General features: G+C 34.4%; 1 protein-coding gene across 1 annotated transcript; it reads right to left on the minus strand.

Moving 5' to 3' along the window:
• LOC140147699 (mitochondrial enolase superfamily member 1-like) lies at positions 1–9,512 on the minus strand. Its single transcript, XM_072169465.1, has 12 exons — positions 9,499–9,512; positions 8,356–8,442; positions 7,659–7,685; positions 7,056–7,096; positions 6,539–6,609; positions 5,446–5,528; positions 4,547–4,669; positions 3,707–3,841; positions 3,135–3,306; positions 1,901–2,000; positions 1,505–1,586; positions 1–316 (listed from the first exon to the last, which is right to left on the minus strand). The coding sequence occupies exons 3-12, from the start codon at positions 7,659–7,661 to the stop codon at positions 206–208; spliced, it is 921 nt and encodes a 306-aa protein (XP_072025566.1). The 5' UTR covers positions 7,662–7,685; positions 8,356–8,442; positions 9,499–9,512; the 3' UTR covers positions 1–205.
• Between the last annotated feature and the right edge of the window lie 6,997 nt (positions 9,513–16,509).

The following is a 16,509-nucleotide window of genomic DNA, read 5'->3' on the forward strand; positions in this document are numbered from 1 at the left end:
TGAAGGGAGACCGATTCCCACCCCAGGATACCATTCTTGGGGGCTGAGCAAGGGAATCTTCTAAGCATTACATATGCAAAGTTTCTGACAGTGATTTATGTTGGAAGAATTACTACCTTTCCCAAAAAATAAAATGGCACCAAAACCTTTAATATTTATTTATTTCACCTTAACCCCAAAGATTATTATATCAGTTCCAAAAGATTTAGACTGGTTTAAATTTTCCCTGCTGTATAAGATCCTGCCACACTTTCCCTTTAGGATACTCATAATCTCGCAGACTCTCTTCTGTTAGTTGTGTTGAATAACCAGGATACTGTAATTGAAGAAAAAAATCATGTAAATGCTAGTGCAACTTCTTCTAAGTACAGGAGTGTTGAATTAAATTAAATTTATACATTTCTAACCAAATAAGTAAGGTAGAGCACTTTTTGCTGTTTAAGGAACTTCTGAAAACTGTTGCTGGGCATTTAGAGATGTGGGGTAAATCAGAATATTCCAGAAATTAATGGTACCCTCCTATATTTTTACATAAAATATTGGGAATTCCAAATTTTGCCTACAAATTGTGAATTAAGAAAAGTGCTTTAAAAATTGTGAATTTCCAGCAGCGTGTCAAAAACTGACAATATAATAGGATTTCCATGTCTTCTATACCATGTCTGATGAAACATTACCCTTTTTTGGGGAATTCCCATGGCTTCTATAGGAGATGTACCATTAATTTTGGAATACCCCATTCATCTGTATTAAATGCATTTCCCATGTTACAATTCCAATATTTATACAAAAGCAGATTTACAAAAACAAGATCTGGAAGTCTGCTCTTCCAAAGATATTTAAACTGTGAGTCTTCAGTGCAACAGTGAAGTTTGTTAACATATGAATGTAAAGCCTGGACCGTGGCTCTAACGACAGTTACACAGATAGAGCAGTGTTCAATTAGAAACCACACATAACTAACAAACATTTTTACAAAGAGCTGTATGGAGACCTTCCACAACTCTCAGAGAAGATCAAAAAAAGAAGGACACCTAAGCATGGAGCAAGAAATCCTGGTAGACCATCCCTTATTACATATGTAGATGCGCTCAATCATCTGTCCTGAGAACTGAGATGTAGGAAAGAAGGATATGGAGAGCTGTTGTGGTTTGGGAAAACCACCCAACATAGAAGTAAGTAATTCAACATTTACAAAGTCCTGCTGAGTGGAAATGAAAATACTAGGAAAGTGAAGGATGATCTTTCACTTTTTAAAGGGTCTATGATGCCAAACTGACGTACATTTTGGGTGCAGAAACCGATTTCTACTCAAGCAGAAGACATTCAGCTTATGAATAAACAATTTATTTGTGATGGTTGTTATTTTCTATAGAATTCCTGGAAAATTGGGATTTTTAATTATTAGATCCTATCATCCTATGGTTCTGCTAATGGTGAAATTTGATAATTATTGCAGAGTCATTGACTGTGACATTCATCAGGAATGTGCAATACCACTTACCTGTGGTGGAAGATAATGACAGTTCTGCATCTTGACTGGACACTTGAAATGCTCACGGAGATGCTCAACATATTCAATTACTCTGCAAATACATGAGAAACAAATACACAAAAACTATCAAGATTACTTTCAAGTAAATATATACCTCTGAAGTTTTAAAAATGTGTGACTCACTTCAATAGTCTTGAAACTCATAGCTTTACCTCTTGTATTGTGCTAAAACCATCTAATTTGATATCAGCCAATGATAAAATGCTTAGACGGTTGTTATGTGAAAATTCCCACTGTATTTAGTGTATTGTCATGTATTTAGTCACAAACACAAACAAAGACACAATAATCAGAAAAGTATGAAATGTCTAAATTATTAGTAACAGAAACCATTTATTTACTTACCTATTTTCTGTAGTAGCAGATACAGCAATATAGTCAAACATACTCATATGATGAACCAATTCACAGAGTAGTACACCTCCAGCATGCGGGCATACAGGCACTGCAGGAAATAACAAATGACAGATCAATTGTATTACGGTATTTGGATTTAAACTTGCCATGAATGATAGCCAGTGAAAAAATTTCACTGACCATCCATGATTCGGACATGGGGCCTTTGGTTTACCAGTCCAATTAATGCTCTACCAACTGAGCTAACAGCAGAAGATTTTAATTTTTAAGTATACAGTTCGATCCTGATCCTGTAATACCTTCTCATCCAAAAACTACAAATAAGTTCCTTCTATGTATGAGATAAATATGAAACAGATGATGGTAATATGATGCATAAGTTATGTAATTAATGTGAGCGAATGTGAATGTGTCACCCATAATTTTCCATCAAGATCAAGAATTTCTTACCAGTTTTCTTGAAATTCATTATTGCAACATTCTTCACACAATTTTAAAATGTACTAACAGTTTTTAAGAATAAAGGTTTGGAAAATCCTTCTTTATACAATATCACATTATTTTTCCTATGACCCAAAGTTCATTAAACAAAGATGGGCATGACCCACAGCATAACACAAAGGCTGTTACTTACCAAAACATATCAGCATGCAGTGTACCGGGAAAAATTTCTAAAGGGGGCTCAATTTCCAAATCATCCCACTTACCGGATCCCAGAATGATTTAACATAATAATGCAGGCATGAAAATTTTAATGCCAAAATGGGGTTGCATGACAAATACGAAGGTACCCTGAACTTTAATGCACGCAAATGTATTTCTTTATATTTTCCGGCAAGTCCCATAATCCCTTTTGTAAGAGGCCACCACACCCAAAAGGGTCGCGACCCAGTTTGAGAACCACTGATTTAATCCCAATAAGCCCAATCGGCATTGGAAATTTGCAATGCATTGTAGGACAGTTTTGCAGTTTTGGGACACTTTGTCCTTTGACCTTTCAGAAAATTCAGAAATATTGGGTTTTTGTACATACAAATTATAATCTAAAATGTTTTACAATATTTAAAACAAATGTAAAAAATATTAGTATTTTATAAATTAATTATTTGGTATTTTTAATGATCAAAATTATGACAATAATAAGAAAATTAATAATAATTAAACTGTCCCAAAACTGCTCTCAAAAACCGGAAGTTAGAATGGCGATTGGGCTTATACCTACCACCAAACTTGTTGGCCATTAGTAAAATGGCCACATTCTCATTGACACTTCCCACACGGCAGCTATCAATTTGACAGTACTGTAGTGCACCAGCTTGTAGGAACTGCTTGAACATGACACGATTCTGACATTGCTCCCCTGTAGCAACTCCAATACCAAGAGGCTGCATGGCCTGAAGCACAGTGGATGGAAAGTATAAGATGAGTTGATTAGAACATATTTGGTAGATAAGACAACAACTCTTACGTAGAAAAAGTCTTTTATGAAGATGATCCAACTCGATCAATAAATTAAAGACAAATGGCACATTATGCACCAAGTAAATGTTTCTACTGTTTCAAGTGACCATTTTAGAACTAGCTCAGATGTGATTGGAAACTAACCCAAAGAGCCCTCCTATCAATGTAAGAGCTATAATCTGAGTTGAATTAAAAAGAAAAGTTTGCATCTGACATCACTGTCAATTAAATTCCCCACAACCATTGATTGGTTGTTAGTGCATAAAACGAAGGCTGAATGAACTGAAGTCCACAAAGGCTTGAATTGAGCTAATTGCTTCATGCAAGTCTTACCTTTGATATGGTAGCATGTCCCAGGACATCATCTGGTGATGTCGGCTCTTCAATCCACAATGGCTTGAATTTAGCTAATTGCTTCATCCAATCGATGGTTTCTTGTACGTCCCATTTCTGGTTAGCATCCATCATCTACATATTATGAGGTGAAATACAAATAGCTTACGTCAAAGAGTGTAATTGTAAACAACATAAATTATTTTTAAACTATTATTTATAGCACAGATTTCAGCGCACTGTACCAAAGCACATAGTTACACAGAACATCTTTCATAACATATTCTCTTGTTTATGTTTTGTATGTTGTTTTTTCTTGTGCTTTATAACCCTTACAAAAACCTGTTATGGGCTGACCCAGTTGAAATCCATACACCCCTATGGAAGATATGACCTTAAGCTCCCACACAGGGAGTATGAATTTCAAATGGGGTTACCTGAATGGGTGACACTCCATTCTGCAACATTGAGATGCATGGTCTTTGGTAGGCCTGGGCTCTTAATAAAGGTCCACGGCTCAAGATTCTACATAGCTCAAATTCTAAATGTCAGTCTTGTTGCAAATGAACTATTCAGGCTGAAATCTATACACCTCTACAGAAGACATTACCTTCATCTCCTACACAGGGAGTGAAAATTTCAAATGGAACCACCCATTTAGTTGACCCCATTTGAAATTTACACACCCTGTTTGGAAGATTAAGGTCATGTCTTCCATAGAGGGTGTATGGATTTCAACTGGAATTGCACAATGCTGTCAAAGTGTATTGGTTCCTTTTGACACAAAGAAATATTTTCTTTCATATAGTTATAATATTCAACATAACTTGACACACTTACCAAAATGTTGTCATATCCAATCTCTTCACGTAACAATGCAGCTCTACGGATGTCATCTTTCAAATCAGAGCCAACTTTCATTTTAAACCTTGTCCAGCCTTCCTTCAATGCTGTCTTACAGCGCTATATGGTACATAACAGTACAAATAAAATGTTTAGCTAAATGATATATAGCTGTTCTAGCCCACAACTAACTAATATAGATTAATGTTAGCAACTATTTTAAAATCTTGTGATTTGGTAGTTCACAGCATCTTGCGAATGGTAGTGAGCTTTGGCAAAATTGCATTGATCATTTCCTAGCGAGTGTATAGAAGAATTCAAATATCACAGACATACTTTTGTAGGTCATGCGGTTCTTGAGTTACATTGTAAAGAGGGCTGAAACAACAACACTTTTGTCAAACGTACATAACCGTTAACAAGAATAAATCAAGCAAGTTTTCAAAGTATATGATTTGTAGTATGAACATTTGCAAAATATCAAAGTGCTATTTTTCAATAATATATTGATTTAGACAATGAAAATCAATTTTTTGGTTGCTTTGACCAACAAAAGAGCTTGTTGCCTTAAGTCATGAGCTTAGTAACACTACTATAAATGGTAAAATAAACAATTGATAAGTCATACATTTGGACTCTAGGGAGATGAGGGAACAATGTATGTGTATGCATGGGGTGGTAGTGGTTGGGGTGTGTGCATGTGTGTATTCAGACCTGAAACTTTTCCTCTTTTCCTCTTTTTTTATTCCTGAAATTCACACATTTTCTTTTATTTTCAGTCCAATTTGAGCCATTTTCCTCCAATTTTACAATGTTTTTCATCATTTTTTAGCATTTTCAGCTTATTTCCTTTTTTATAAAGACCCTGTTTCAGGTCTGTGTATTCTTATTCTCACCTGTCTCAGTTGATCATCACTGTACCCTAGCCATGCAGTTGATGTTGTGTATGCTGGATAGCCATTTTTCACTAGATAATCCTCTGGCAGGCAAAAAATAGCAATAAAAATAGTAAGTACAACTGCTGATTATGAGCATTATAATTATAGGTTAATAACTGCGCATTAGTTATTTGGAGGGCATTGTGAAAAATCTAAACATTTTGCCTTTGGAACCGAGGGATATTCCGAGGTCCAAAGCAAAATGTTTAGATTTTTCACAATGCCTGACTATAACTGATGCAAAAAGTTATTAGTCCTAATTCATTCGTCACTTTTAACTCATCACTCAACCAAATCTGAAGATTTTATTCTCCGAAATTTGTTGAAATAAACAATTTTATCAAAACTTATATTTCGCCCTTCAAAAAGTCGAACAGGCTAAAACGGACTTACCAATTACAGCACTGCGCAATCACGCCATGTGCAAATATGGATGCGTACTACGCGGATGCGCCTCTACGCGGAATCATTGTGCCGCGTAAGCATACGCGGAGGTCATTGATGGATATCCATAACCTCCGCGCCGGTACACCGCAGTGTGCGTAAATCATCTAACGACCAATTTGATTGGGACGCAAATATGGCGTAATACACGGAGGTTATGAATGAACCATGAATTTTCTTCTAGATATGATGAATTTCTAGTTAGTGTCCAGGTCAGAATCGGAAAGATGTCACACACCTTATTAAATGTGCACACTTTGAATTCTGTCATATTAGGGCCTTTCATATCTATCACTTGTCAAGCATTGTCACATAAACACACATTGCGTAAAATACCCTCTTCATTCTAGACTTTGAAAAATACTCATTATATTGCTAAAAATAACAAATGGTGACAGCTTACTCTACATGGTTTAATAATCTGGGCAACTTTGAACAAAAATATTACTGTTTGATTTGATTTTGACAGTTTGTTCCTTTAAAAGTAACTTTACTCAGATGCTCCAGTTGATATCCCAAATGCTTGTGAAATCATAAAGGTAAAAATGGCTTTGATCTGAATTTGAATCAGGACCAAGCACATAGGTTTTTAATGTGACAACATTACCTCTTTCCTTCTTAGTAGCTGCATTTTTCTTCAACATTTCTATTGCTTCTTCTTTGGTCAACACATCTGATCTACACAAATAAAGCAAAAATGGCATATTACGCTAAAAAACTGTTTCCTGAAGGTGGCCTGAAAACAAAAATGCAAAATACTTGTCTTGTATTCTTAGGATTTATATGCCACACGTCAGTGAAGAGTAGGTTGAATATGAAAATGATAAGTTTTAGGAAAATTATGGATTGATTAGAAATATATTTTTTCTAAATTTCTCAATAAAGAAAATGAAAAGCGGTAAAATTGCTCCAAAAAAATTGCATGCGGCGTATGGGAAACAAACTTGTTTTTTTTAGCCTTATGTTTATCAGGTCCCCTTATTTCATGCCAAGCTGTTCCCCTCCCCCTATATTATTTTATATTATTTATTAAATATTGGTTAAAAGTCAATACTGACTTGTTGATTTTATCCATAAAATAATATAATATTTTAGTATCTCAACAATGTCTCTAATATACTTACATATATCTGAAATCAATGCAAGATACTAACTGTTCAGGCTCCTGTATTATTGAGCAAAACAACACATTGAATGGATTAAAACAGACTACTTAATTATATCAGGAATTAAGATTCCAAATACTCATCATAAACACAACTTGAATAAGCCTGCTGCACATAGTGATACTGCAACAACTGTGTAGTGTAACCTTGATATTGGGCCATTCCAGTTGAAATCCACACACCCCCTAAGGAAGACATGACCTTAATCTCTTCACAGGGGGTATAGATTTCAAATGGAGGTATCCATTCAGGTAACTCCATTTGAAATTCACACTTCCTGTGTGAAAGATTAAGGTCATGTCTTCCATAGGGGGTGTATGGATTTCAACTGGACTAGTCCATAGAGTTTCTCCTTTTTGGATTCACATGTTGCTGCATGACATTGTTTTCCACATTCATGACAAAATAAAGGGATTCATACTTGCCAATACACCACTTGTTTCTGCAAAGTAAATATATATTACAAAGTTGGAATGTCACCTTTTTATAGGTCATATTAATTACTACGAAAACATTTTCATATTTTTTTGATAATGCAACAGTGTTACTTGTTATACTCACCATGTCTGATAAGAGCTTCCACACTGGCTGAAAATAAAAAAATAAACTAATGTCATGATTTCAATTAAAATATAATCATATACAAAAAGTATTAGCATCCCCTAGTAAGTAGAATATACATACACCCATATCTACCCACCCCTACCCCATATATACACACATCCACCCCTACATACATACACAAGTTATACCAGGCTTATACCAAATAGGTCTAAGTGCCTTTGCAAACTTCTGCCAAGGCATGAAAAGAAACCAACAAAAATACAAAAGGAAAGGAAAAATTACATATCAAGAGAGAAAGGGTGCATTTTTTGAAAACAATAAGAGAAACTGCTTCTCTGGTGGAGAGAGGAAGTATGTTCCACAGCCGAGGCTGAAAAGGCTCAGTCACCTGTTGAATGATGTGTTTAGGGAATATGGAGCCTAGTATGATCAACCAATGAATGAAGGTAATGATGAGAAATGCTTTGGGTGTTTGGACAGCAGATCTCCTTGAAACAGCAATATGATTGATTGCCTTCAAATAAATCTCAAATTAAATCCAGGCAACTACATTTTACAAGTTGTTTGTTTGAGCAACAGCTTCAATGTGGACAAACTTCTATCATACATACAAGCTCATTGGTTTGTCATCAGAGGATACTTCATCATAATATATGATACCCAAATTTCCCCGTGTGCACTTTTCAACTTTTACCTTGCCTTCTCTTTTTCCCCACAGGTCCCACAATGCATTGAGAACAGCACAACTTGCTAGCTGAATCACACCCTTTTCTGGTCCAATCTGAAAAAAAGACAAACTTCCAGGTCAGATTAAAATAAAGATGATAGCATTTTTAGTAACAGTTATTTTGTTTAACACAAATGGCATAAAATTTGTTTTAATCCAGAATCCTCTTCAGACTCTAAACTCCCACTACTCTGAATCACCCTGCTTCATCATGGGGCCACTGACTTAAGGGGGTACTACACCCTTGGCCAATTTTGTGCCAATTTTTGCATTTTTCTCAAAAATTACAGCGCATTGGTGACAGGTAAGATATGTATATTATAGGGGCAAAGACTACAACTACTGCACTAACAATTCGGCAACTCAAGGCAAGTAGTTATTGATTTATTGATCAAATATTGGTTTTCCCTCATTTTTGACTGTAACTCCACAACTGTTGTCTGTGCTGAAATAAAATTTCCAGTGCAGTAGTTGTAGTCCTTGCCCCTATAATGTACATATCTTACTTGTCACCAATGCGCTATAATTTTCTTGAAAATGCAGAAATAGGCCCGGGGAAATAGGCACAAAATTGGGCAGGGGTGTAGTACCCCCTTAATGAGTTATTGCAGTTGAAATCCACACACCCCCTATGGAAGACACGGCCTTAATCTTCCACACAGGGAGTGTGAATTTCAAATAGGGTTACCTGAATGGGTGACTCCATTTGAAATCTACACCCCCTGTTGCGTGGGGATTAAGGTCATGTCTTCCATAGAAGGTATGGATTTCAACTGGCAATAGCCCAATGTTGTTACCTGACTATTCAATTGTGATGTGATAAGTTTGCTTTCCCAGTATTACTCCGTACTATTTCCATTTCACAGAAATTTGTTTCAACTGATTTTGTTAGCACCTTGGTACCAAGATCAGGTGCCCTTTTCTAGTAACATCTGTGTGATTGAGATACCCTTTTTCACATTTTTGCTGTTTTTGATACCCTAAACAAGATACTTGCATATTGCATCTAGCCATGAAAAAAAGACCCCTTTTACTTGTTTTTTTTGTACATGGGTGATATGCAATTTGAAATACAAGTGCCTCTGGGCAAGTGCCCCCCCAGCTACCTACCCATCTAAGTTGTGATTCACTTGTTATCTTGCGATAAAAACCTCCAAAATCTCCATATATATCTGCCAACTGCTGCCCTTGTACAAATGGGACCAGAGCTTTCACTGCTGTAGTAACTGGAAGCAAAACATTAAAAAGAATACTTTAAGTACAGTATCTCAAGTGTCATATTGAGGTGGAGGATAGGCCTAAATACTAATTTAATTATGGTGAGCTAAGGTAGCATGATGATGACAGTCCTGATGGTAAATGATGATGGTTCATGATGATAATGGTGGTGGTGGCGGGGTTTAGTGTGGGCTGAGGTAAATAACAAGTGAAAATCTTTTCATCTAGGTGGGCAGCTCCATTGTTATTTTTCACTATATCTAGGCCTAGTATTAAAAGAGCCTAGGCCTACCGGTATGTTTTACAGTATGTAGGCCTAGCTATATAGGCCTACTAGGCTAGTATTTTGGAAAGGGAAGGATGGAAGGAATTCAACCGTATGCCCTTGTCTTTGAGAATTGAAAAATATTACGAATGTTTGAAAAAGGTAAATAAATAAAAAAAAATAAACGCGACTTTTCTATCCATCCAAAAGTTTTGATCCGCCATAACTGGTTATATACATTTTACATTTGCCAATAATAAACATTAGGCCTACATATTATTGATCTAGAGACAAGAGTTTAACTAGTCCCCCTTTATTTTCTTGAATTTTGTCCTCAGATTTGTTTTTATAGTTTTATGTCAAAAAATATCCCAAAATTGGACAAACCTATTTCCGTAAATTAGATTAGGCCCTACTACTTGGAAGTGTAGGCCTATAAGGCGTAACTAAATATCATGTTTGGGACCTTTTTCAAAATTGGGCACGGCATCAGTTTCAACAATACAGTTTAATTCCTAATTTTTTTTAAAGTCATGTACGATCTTATAATATGAATTTGGTTAATTTTTTTCAAACCTGATTTTTTGGCATATTTGTAATGTTTACACATGTCACAACTTGCACCTAAATGGAATCAGCCAAATTTCTTGTGTTTGTAGGTAAACAGAGCAAAGTTCGACATAAAGTCATAATTCAAAGAATTATGACTTTATGTCCTCCCATAGAACTGCGTGTTAAACGACCAAAATAACAAGCAGTGTTTCTTTCACTTTACCTCGTTATTTCAGCTCAAAATTAACAGAAACCATTCCCGATAATTATTACTAGTATTATTTCAGCATTTTGAGTATACGGTATAATGACAAATTTAAAATTTGAAGGAAATCGTACATTAAGCCTTTAATCGGCCGTTTTGTTTGTTTGTTTGTTTATTTGGTTTTTTTGCTTTACCAAAAGTGGATTAAGTTTGACGAAAATTGCTGTACGCATGTAAAGTCAGCTGTTTGGGGCAGAATGTAGATTATTTTTTGACTTAAAAAACGCAAGCAAAACGAGTGATAACAAATAGAAAATGCAATTTACAGATTTTTGTAATTTTTAAGGTCATTATTTTGGTAAGAAAAATGAAACACGACCGATCAACTGACCCAGCGGCGTAGCCATCTTGGTCAGGGGTGGCAAAATAAAATTTCAGGGGCACAGCTGAAAAAAATTGCAATTTTTGTTTTTTAGAGAGACGATAGGCCTACATGTCTTCGAGCTTCCAAAGAATGCTTTATTGGGATGAGGTGTTCGCGTAGTGCGCTACTGCCCACCACATCAAATACGAAACGTTTTGAAGAAAACGTTTTAATGTCGGGTCATATAAAACATTTAAATAACATTCAACAACATTTTTGAAAACTTGCTGCAAAATATTCTAATGCATATGATGTTATTTTAGTGTTGATAAAATAGTTTACAAACATGTTTCCCAAATAATATTTTACAATAACATTCGGAAAACATTTTTAAAATGTTGTTGTAGTGTTATACAATGAAACGTTTTAAGGAGTCGGTCACCCACCTTTGCACAGTATTTTGTGGGATGTGGGAGCACATCAGACATATCGAATTGCATTATGAATACGAGGAATGTCCTTCTGATATCAAATAATTTTGATTTTTTGAAATTCGCGATATAATACAAATTTTATGGCAAATGTAATTATTCAAAATTGAAATTTTTAAAATTCAAAAGTCCTCAAAGTAAACTTTATAAATCTAGTATTATTTGTACTGGGATGAAAAGCCGACCATAAAGTTTTCCAAAAGACCTAAAATGGTTAGTTCTTTATAGGTATTTTATGAAATTTCATGTATTGTATAGGCCTATCTTCATGGTCAAGTTTATTTTGAGGACAGTTAAATGTCAAAAATATCATTTTGTTTAAAATTATTTAAATAATTATTATTAAATAATTAAATCAAATTATTAATATTTTTCTTCAAAATGTCCAAAAGACATTTATGTGAAAATTGTCTGTATTAGAAAAAGGGCTAAATGGAAGCAGTTTTTAAACTTTTAATTGAACACCAAAGAAACTAATTTGAAAATAGCAGATGATGCTGGTATAATTAATTCAAGTTAAAATGCATTTTAAAAATAACAAAATTAAAATTCGTCCCAAATCGTGTATTGTGGTTTTAACTATCTTTCTATGCCCTACTAAAGTTACAAAACTCCGGAGTACCGCAATGATGACAATTCTCGAATGATTCAGTGACTTTAATGAAACGTGCCTGGCCTGGTTTAGTTGACAGTTTGAGAGTAAATTAGGATGTGTCGGTTTAACATGCTTAGTGACGTTTAATTCCTGTGTTCCTTACTCTGAACATGGTGAACGTGAGTTCCAATCCGCTTGTCTCTTCCTATATGAATTATCACTACCAAGCCTAAATTATTTCAGAAAAAATGACGTTTTTAAGGAAGTTTTCGTAATTTTGATCTTCCGCTCATCATTTTTGTCTAAATTTTTGACAGCAGGTTTAATTATTTTTCTTGGTGCTTACATCAACAGTGATGCATCTGCATGGCAAATATTACTTTAATTTTTTGTCGCAGTAATGCACTATAATTTTACTGGATTGAATGAATGAATGGATGAATGAATGAATGAATGAATGAATGAATGAATGCATGAATGAAGGAATGAATAAAGGAATGAATGAAGGAATGAATGAAGGAATGAATGAAGGGATGAATGAAGGAATGAATGAATAAATAAATAAATAAATAGTTAATAAATAATAGATAACAAATAGATATATAAATAAATGATAAATAATAGATGAATAAATAAATAAATACTTGGAGATAGATGACTATCTCTTTAAATAATCTTTAAATAATAAATAGATAAATAAATAAATATAAAATAAAATAAAATAAAATAAAATAAAATAAAATAAAATAAAATAGAATAAAATAAAATAAAATAAAATAAAATAAAATAAAATAAAATAAAATAAATAAATAAACAAATGAATAAATAAATACATAAATAAACAAATAAATGTTAAATAATAAATAAATAGCCTTTAACGTGCCAGCACTGCTAGCTGTTATTGTCAAATATAGCGTAAAACACATTAAATAATAAATAATAAAGATAATAAACTATTTCAAAATGACACACATTCTATAGACAAGGCCGAGATTTAATAATGAATACGTTATTAACAATAATACCGATGAAACGATAATTGCGTAACGAAGCGATAAAGGCAGGTTTTTCTATCAAGGTAATTTAGATTCAGAGACAAAACGGAAGTGCAGACAATATTATTTATTTTACTCACATATGACCTTGCCCAGGTTATTAATGCCGTGTTAAGTCCCTTTTCTGCTATTGTTGAATCTGATTATTAAATGAGAGTTTGCATAATACTCTTTTGTTACACAGCATCCGGAAGCTATATATATTAAAAGTATTATCTTAGATGGGATTAGATGATGTTGTACAAATCACGGTTACTATATAGTACTTCACTGTGATATTGGATGTAAAAACAAATGCTTTAATTAGCTGAAACAATATCTGTTATCTTCACCTTGTTAGATGAATTTAGCGTTTCTACATCAGCTTTGGTATACATTTAGTAAATTTGTTGGCGGGTTCGCTGTCGGACAAGTTTAGAACTGCCAGGTGTAGCTCTGACTTCTTCAGGACAGAGTACATAAGAATCTCTAAGAATGAGACATATCCATGTAGGCCGCCCTTGCCTAGTGATGGCTCTGAAAAGAACCGTTCACTCAAAACTGTCCCTTGATCGACAACAGATGCCTCGCCTATCTACTAATGTATAAAAGTTTTGATGGCTCGGAAAAGAGCCGTTCCCGGAAGACTGCCCCTCGTCAACAGAGAACAAGCAGAAGTCGCATATCTGCTAATGTAAAAGTTTTGTTGGCTCTGAAAAGAGCCGTTCCCTGAAGATTGTCCCTTGTCAACAGAGAACAAGCAGGTTTGGTGGCTCTGAAAAGAGCCGTTCACTACATGTCTCATTCTTAGTTACTTTGTCCTGAAGAAGTCAGAGCTACTCCTGACGAAAGCTTGAGAGTTCTAACTTGTCCGATGTCCGACAGCAAAACCCGCTAAAACTTTCTAATTGTTATGAACTCCAATCGTAAAGACCTATCCCACAATTTGGTATACATGTTAGAATACTCAGTTGCAGGCTCAAATTTCAAAATTGGGCAAATATGGATTTAAAAAACATCTACTTTGTATTCTCCTCACTATTAGGACTACAATACATGCAGTTTAACCTATCTCCGATACGATTCTTGAGTTGCAGGCATATTAGTGAATTGTCAAATTTTGGTCTAAAATTATTCCGCTGGGAAAAACATTTTAACTCAATAGTTTACCATATGTTTGTCAGGTGTTTCGTTGCTAGGTAACAGGGCAAAAAGGTCAAAAGCGCATTGAATCATGTTAACCTTGCCCTATTTTGTAATGTTACAAATTACAGGTATGGGTAGCAAAACACCTGAGATGTTAGCTGATGTTACAATTTACAAACTATTCTTCGTTTAAAATGTTCCAAGGGGATAACATTATTTGACACCACTGTGATGATGATCAAATCAAGTATTTTTGATATTTTTACCCCTATGGACAATGGTTGACATTTAAAACTTTATGCCTGTAGTAAACCTTAAAACCTGAACATTGGAGATAGGTCAAACTATACTTTTTCTGAATCATAATAAAGAGAAGAATACAGGGTTTATTAAAATAAAATCGGATTTATTTTTTATTTAAATCGATTTTTTGTTGATATTTTTAATTCCAAGAACTGATATACCCCCATATTAAATTCAAAAGCAAAAGAGACCAGTGGAATGCTAGACACAATCCTATCAGGTATTTACCAAAAAAATGTGAACATTTCAAAGAAAAATTTGGCAAAAATCATAGGGAAAAACCTGTTGAAGATGAATTTAAAGCAATAGATATTACAGTCAATTTAAGAAAGAAGTTAACGTATAGTTTATCAAATATGGTAAAAAATGAAAGAGTTGATTTAAATCAATGATTTTTTTAAATCATGTGATTTAAATCACGATTTAAATCAGTGATTTGAATCGGCGTGATTTAAATCAAACAACCCTGGAAGAATACATATATACATAGGTATGTGTTCTACCCAAAATCAACCAATTTTGAAATTGGCCCTGCATAAGCGCCTTTTTTTCTTTCTTTTTTTATGCAAATTGGTATTTTTCCCCTATCCCCGTCTTTGGATATACTGTATTGTTGGGGTGTCTTTTAGAGATACAACAAAAAACATCGATTTCCAATTTTAAACACTTTGTCTTACCAAGTGGACAGAGTTTCAAGTATAGGATCTTTTGGTCGGGATTTGTTTTTTTCCTTGACGCTAAAATGACCCGAAAGCTTGAAAAATGTGGCAAATTTTGATGATTGTTTGCAAAAACTTTTCAGTCAAAAGTTATGATAAAAAAAGGTTAATTTTTACATGATTTTAGCCAAATTTAAAAGAAATGCAAAATCTGGGTCGATCGAGTCGGCCCTGTACAGTTTATTTTTCGCCTTCTTCTCAGAAAGAAAGGACTGAAGTAGAAAATGCTTTGTGATTTCAAGCTCGGTACCTGACATTTCAAATTCAGCAAACGGTGATAAATAAATCAAGATCGTGTAAATATGCCAATATTGTTCCATAGGCCTAACACTCCGATTTCACTCTGTAGGCATGGTAGGCTTCGGTTCAAGTGATATCCACAATTCCAGTAAGACATGCATCTTTTGTTTACGTCGTTTGTCTGCATCATTTGTCAAAATCGTCTGACATTTAGGCCTACATTGTACTTCCCTAGAATTACTGAGCCTACAGTTACCAGTTAAATCGAGTCGGCGGGGAATTTGACCGATTCCAATTAGGTGTAAGTCGGGACATGTGTAAACATTACAATATGCCAACAAAAATGATTCGACTTAAAAGATTGTACATTCTGGCTTAAAGTAAAATCGGGCAGCCAACATTTTTAAAATTTCTGCGAAATTTTAGGCAATGACGCAAAACCACATTTGGGTTAACTTGACTGAAGTAAATGTATTATTAATTAGCGATATCCAGTTACCATGGTAACGAAAGAAATATCGGCTTTACTATTTTGGTACTTTTATGAGCGTTTTTTTTTCTTCTTTGTGGATGACCGCTATGATGCCTGAGTTATCTCAGATAATGCAATGAAAAAAGTGAACTTTCTTTGCACTTTACAAAGTAAGCAAAAAAATGTCAAGTATTAATGATCAAGATGACGTTTCATCTTGGGAATCCCCCCATAATGAAAACCTTCCGATGAACCTTCTGATACCTTCCTAAAGTGATGTGACGTGTAAGGATGTGTCAAATATGCCGAGGGGAAGAATCAAGGAAAGAAGGAACAATGATAATTAAAAGGACACAGAGACGAAAAGAGTAAGCAGAACATGAAAAAGGTAAGAAGGAGGGAGGAGAAAAGAGGAGTCAAGAAGAGAGAGAGAGAGAGAGAGAAAATAGAAAAGCAAGGAAGAAGAAGAGGAAGAAGAAAACGATAAAGAAAGAAAAAGAAAAAGAAGGAATTCATA

Source organism: Amphiura filiformis, chromosome 3 (genome assembly GCF_039555335.1).
Source record: "Amphiura filiformis chromosome 3, Afil_fr2py, whole genome shotgun sequence".
Classification (NCBI taxonomy): domain Eukaryota; kingdom Metazoa; phylum Echinodermata; class Ophiuroidea; order Amphilepidida; family Amphiuridae; genus Amphiura; species Amphiura filiformis.

What these genes read in the sequence shown, in the direction of transcription:
- LOC140147699 (XM_072169465.1), bottom strand. An exon ending in GTGATGATCAACTGAGACAG is followed by an intron (nt 4,670 to 5,445) that starts GTGAGAATAAGA and finishes TGTACCATATAG; the next exon opens with CGCTGTAAGACAGCATTGAA. An exon ending in TTGGATATGACAACATTTTG is followed by an intron (nt 3,842 to 4,546) that starts GTAAGTGTGTCA and finishes CATAATATGTAG; the next exon opens with ATGATGGATGCTAACCAGAA.